This window comes from Limulus polyphemus, unplaced genomic scaffold (assembly GCF_000517525.1).
Source record: "Limulus polyphemus unplaced genomic scaffold, Limulus_polyphemus-2.1.2 Scaffold5917, whole genome shotgun sequence".
NCBI classification, from domain to species: Eukaryota; Metazoa; Arthropoda; class Merostomata; order Xiphosura; family Limulidae; genus Limulus; species Limulus polyphemus.
In genome coordinates this window covers 46,236-51,828 of record NW_013671527.1, presented here as the reverse complement: position 1 = coordinate 51,828, position 5,593 = coordinate 46,236, and the positions used below count along the sequence as shown (strand labels likewise).

The following is a 5,593-nucleotide window of genomic DNA, read 5'->3' as shown; positions in this document are numbered from 1 at the left end:
GGTGTCAGCACCCCCTTCCCTTTTAACTTAAATACCTTTAAAATTCAGGTATAATCATCAAGATTTAGAACTGCTGACCAGAGGGAGGACAAGGTGTCAGCACCCATCCCCATTTAACTGAATAGCGGGGTTGACTGTCACAGTTATAACGCTCTGGTAACCGAACGTGTAGAGTGCCTGTATATCGTGGCTCGAACTTTAGATCTTCCGATTTGCAGTCCGATATGGTAACCATTACACCAAGCCTGGTGGTTAGGGCTCTCGAGTAGCAATATGTGGATCGCAGGTTCGAAACCCCGTCACCAAAATGCTCGCATTTTCAGCAGTGGGGCGTTATAAAGTAACGGTCAATACCACTGTTCATTGGTAAAGGAGTAGCCCTAAAGTTGCCTTCCCTCTTGCCTATCAATGTTAAATTAGCGCAGATAACCCTCGTGTAGTTTTGCAAGAAATTTAAATTAAATTGTTTTATAGTTTAGTAAAAACAAACTAGTATATACTTGCTTTGTTAAATTATTAAAAAATTACAACAACAGCAACAACAAAAAAAAAACAACACGAACAGAAAATTTGTTATACCACTGAGTCTAAAAACAACAATTTTTTTTACATAAATGTAACATTACTATAATTCAAGCACGCTTTAACAGTTTGTACACACAACTCAATTCTTTAAATTAGAGGACTGTTTTATGAGGACTGTTTTTCTCGTCACTAGCTCTCGTGTACATCTGTGTCGAAATCATTCAAGCCATGATTTCTTGTACTTAATCTGTGTTCGTTCTTAAATATGCGGACTTACAACGCTAGACACCGGGTTTCGATACCAGTAGCGGGCAGAGCACAGATAGCCCCCTGTGTATCTTTATGCTTAACTACAAACAAAATAAGACAAAATTTGTGTGTTCGCTGATACATGTTGGAAGCCATCTGGCGGTTGACCTTGGAGTTATAACTAAAATAAACTAAATTCACACTTATACATGTTGGAAGCCATCTGGCGTTTGAACTTGGAGTTACAACTAAAATAAACTAAATTCAAACTTATACATGTTGGAAGCCATCTGGCGGTTGAACTTGGAGTTACAACTAAAATAAACTAAATTCACATGTTACTTTCGACTATTTTAATATAAATATTTCATCTATATAATGAGAAAATTTTTAATATAACCCTTAATATTATGTGTGAGTAACCATTTCGAATTAACCTGTTTAGTTGTTTTCTTACTTCTAAGACGTGTTTACCCATATAAGGTAACTTTGGTTACTGATTGTTTGTTCTCTCGAGCTTTGCCCAAGTATACTTGCAGATGATACTATTAGCTACGTTTCCAGGAAATACATTTCTACTTTAGAACAGTTATGTTTCCTAGATGTAGACATGCATTTTTGATAGTTAGTTTATATTAATAGGCGCGATGAACCAAGATTTTAACCTAACTGATTCGGAATACATCAGATATAAAATTTTCGAAATTCAAATACAGACCCATAGAGGTATTTTTGAGATGCACATTTAAATTTCCCTATTAAATTGTCTAAAAAAACACAAGTTTCTGTTGGAGTTCTACAATAAATATTATACTATTAACTTTACTAAGAATTGGTCTACTTGTTCTGGTTCAGTAAAGACGAAACAAGTATCATCTACATATCAGAAAGTAAAGTATAAGGTTGGCAAGTGACAGAAATTATTAACTCTATTGTTATTGTAATGTTGTCTTAGGTGTAACGTTTGTATACAGTAATTCACTAGCAAAATAAAGGTATTTTCAACTTGTTATGAGTATAATATTCTAAGAATTTTATCAACAATCCTGGTAAGTCATGATTATATACACCAATATTATTAAATATTATGGGCCTAACTGGGCTCCTTCTTTGGGATTACCTAATGGTCGATACTAACGTGCTCTTCCTCTATTAACAGTCCATTCCTTTCTAAAGTTTAAATATCTGTGTAGCTCATTTCTCCTGCTTTTCCTAGGATCTCATTTGAATCCAAAAATTGGTTCTATCACTCAGTATATTTTCTGCTATCCAGGTTGCTGCACAACAATGATTCCACGCGCTTAGTGTGGAGGGAAGGGAAGCCTAGGCTAATTAAATTACTACTCTAGCGTGCGCCTTATAATCGGATTTATTCATGTATCTCGAACTTACTTTCTCTAGCTTTTCTAGGATCTGGTTGGGATTTTTCAAATTTTGTATCATCACTCAATACTTTTTCTACTTTTAAGTTCAAATCTGTTTCTATATTATTATCCTGCACCCCATTTTGTAATTATATTGTCGTTTTTGTACTAATACATTTGTATTCAGGATTGTAGTTATTAAAATAAAAAAAAAACCTGTACCATTTATTTGAATTGAGACACACTAAGTAAAAACAGTTAACACATAATAATTTATCTCGTTTCAAGCGCAGCTTTGTCTCTTTCTCTGTACATTAACTGTTTTCAATGGTAAATAATCAAGCTATATTATTCACTTACCCTCGACGGTCAGTAGAGCTGGGTTAGCGGTCACTTTCAACTGAATTCGGCCTCTTCTCTCAGTATAGTCACAGCCACACAAGTTGGGTACACTTTCTCGACATCGCTTGTGGACATTCATGTCACAGGCTATGAAAAGTACACACACACATACACAAATATAACGATTCCTATAAAATAGGATATAGATACAGCTACAGAGATAATTTATTAAGATATAGACAGATACAATCACGTATATTGAGATACGTATAAGTACAGAGATAAATAAATATGTTAGGTTACAGACTAAAACACAGAAATTCAAATCCACAGGCAGATGTAAAAATACATACAGAGAAAATATAAGTACGGAGATACAGACAGATAAAGATACAGTGAAATACGAAGGTAGACCGCTTATCTTTGTGTATATTTTCTGGTGCTACTTATCTCTGTATTTCTACCCGTGTCTGTGTACTATAAGAAAGGTTTGAGTACACAGACACGGGTAGAAATACAAAGATAAGTAGCACCAGAAAATATACACAAAGATAAGCTATAAGAAAGGTTTGTTTGTTTGTTTGTAGTTAAGCACAAAACTACACGAGCGGTTATCTATTCTCTGCCCACCACGGGTATCGAAACCTGGTTTCTAGCGTTGAAAGCCCGCAGACATACCGCTGTGCCACTGAGGATACGAAATATACATATATAGAGAGAAGGAAGACGAAGAGGTAAATGCAGCTAACGATGCAGTGTAGGTAATAAAATAAACATTTAATTTTACACCTTTTTGTCATGAGCTGAAGTTGCTTGTACAGAATCGTCACATGTTGTGTAGCATTGTATCAGAGAAACAACTTAACAGAGAAATAGAGGTAAATCGGTAGGTAGTCACAAAGTGAGGCAAAAAATAAATACCAGAACAACACGTACAGACAGACAAGATTAGGGATATCACAATCATAGTATCGGATATGTAATAATAAAAGCTCCCTCTAACGGTTATAATAGCAGGCTGAAAGTGGATTATACGGTGTCGGACAAACAAACTTGTTCCAAGACAGTGGAAGAAGGATCAATAAACACTAACCGGCTAAACCTAACTTCCACTTATTGTGTGAAGTAATTCTGTTTCGGATTATTCTCCTCGCTTCTGAAGTTAAGGGAGAAAGACAGTCTTTTACTTATTAAAGTCACGTTTATGACCAACGTAAATGTAGCGGAATTCTAGCTACATTTTATAAAGCAGACCGAAAACAAACAAACAGTTATATTTAATGTAAAACTAAGCTTAAGAAAGCAACCGATTTGTGGAAAAAACAACAACAACAAACAAACCCCCACAACAATGGACTTGGTAGACTGTGTGCGTTCATCGAAATAGAATAAAATAAAACACACTCGAATGAAATATTGTCGACTTTTCTGGCATTCATTTTATTATTTCTCATGCATCATGCTTCTGAATGTCGTTTTTATAGCTTTATGTCTGTATGTATGTGCGAAGGTACAAAAATGGTTTCTTTGTTAAATTATACAATCCATAATGACAGCTCATCAACGAGAACTAAGTAACAAAAAAAATAGTCGGAACATCTCCAAGATTGTACCCACATTTGAACAACAAATAATGGAGTAAGAAAAGCGCGAGAACATAAAAGTAATTAGAATTTACTCGAAGAAAGTCAACGAAGAAGCTGCCATCTAGTGACAATAATAAGAAGGAAACAAGTCAACGAAGAAGCTGTCATCTAGTGACAATAATAAGAAGGAAACAAGTCAACGAAGAAGCTGCCATCTAGTGACAATAATAAGAAGGAAACAAGTCAACGAAGAAGCTGCCATCTAGTGACAATAATAAGAAGGAAACAAGTCAACGAAGAAGCTGCCGTCTAGTGACAACAATAATAAGGAAACAAGTGCAAGGAATAACGCACCTGAAAGGAACAAAGGAAGGATTAATAAACATGTAAACACGCTTTCACGTCTTCCTCATGGCAAGCTAATGAAAGTGGAAATATTTCACAAATTAGAAAATATAAGTTTTCTAATTAACTTATATTTGGCCTAAAACTCCTCCAAAACCACCCGCTAGTATATATATATATATTATTTTAAACAGTGAGAGAGATTCAGTTTTACAAGAAGAGTCTGCCAGCTATTCCCAACTGGGGGTGTTCAGAAACTTCAGTTCCCCGCTGAGTTTTGATCTTCGTGAGCCGATGGGCTAATCAAGTGATTTTTTTATTTTTTTTGCCTATGCACGTCTTGAGTATGAAAAAGAAAAAGATAGCCGTGAATACAAAGAGTCATCGCAAAAAAAAAAACAAAACAAAAACAACAGTCTTATGGACTTAGGAAAAAGTTAGTCTCTGGAACTTGAAGGAATAGGAAGAAGAAGTTAAAAAAGTATAACTTTGAGCCTAACAAAGTTGGACAGAAATTATATGCAAGCTGTTGTGTGGAAAAGAAAAAAAAAAGCTAGGTAGCCTAATTTCTGATTGTAAAGTATAAACAATTAACTATCGTGGGTCATCCTTATATCCTGTAACCATGGTAACACTGTCTGGAGATAAGTTCAATCTTGTGTACAAAGAAAATCGACCCTCGGGTTTAGTTCCACTGAAGGGAAAAGGAGACGCTAGTGTACGAGGACAGTAACTAACAGAATGTGCTGTTGTTTGCTGTCACTTCTGAAAACTTAGAAAATGAATATCCGTATTTTTTTTTTTTTGCTGAAACTTATGGTTTCGTACAGGGCTATTTATTGCTGTCTATTAACGAGACCATCTTATCCTTAGCGTAGTTTTCAATGATGAAGTCTATAGGGATTTCGTGAAAAAGGTCAGTTTGTTTACTTTTCAAGCTGCTACGGTTGATTAGTAATCTGTGGGTCACGGGATCGAAACCTTTCATTGAACATGCTAGCCCTTTCATCTGTAGGCGCGTTATAAGTTACGGTAAATCCCATTATTCGTTAGTAAAGAGCAGTCCAAGAGTTGGCGGTGGGTGGTGTTGACTAGCTGTCTTCCCTCTAGTATATCACTTGAAAATTAGAAAAGGCTGGCACCGATAGTTCCCGACAAACTTTGGGCAACATTCAAACAAAC

General features: G+C 35.5%; 1 protein-coding gene across 1 annotated transcript in view; it reads right to left on the bottom strand.

Moving 5' to 3' along the window:
* LOC106473138 (protein kinase C, brain isozyme-like) overlaps positions 1 to 5,593 on the bottom strand; it is a gene marked incomplete at its 3' end in the record, with an annotated part of 52,552 nt that overhangs the window by 10,084 nt on the left and 36,875 nt on the right. The window contains exon 5 of the mRNA XM_013933819.2: positions 2,499 to 2,627. Within this exon, the coding sequence (XP_013789273.2) occupies positions 2,499 to 2,627 (129 nt within the window). The remainder of the gene's footprint in view (positions 1 to 2,498; positions 2,628 to 5,593) is intronic.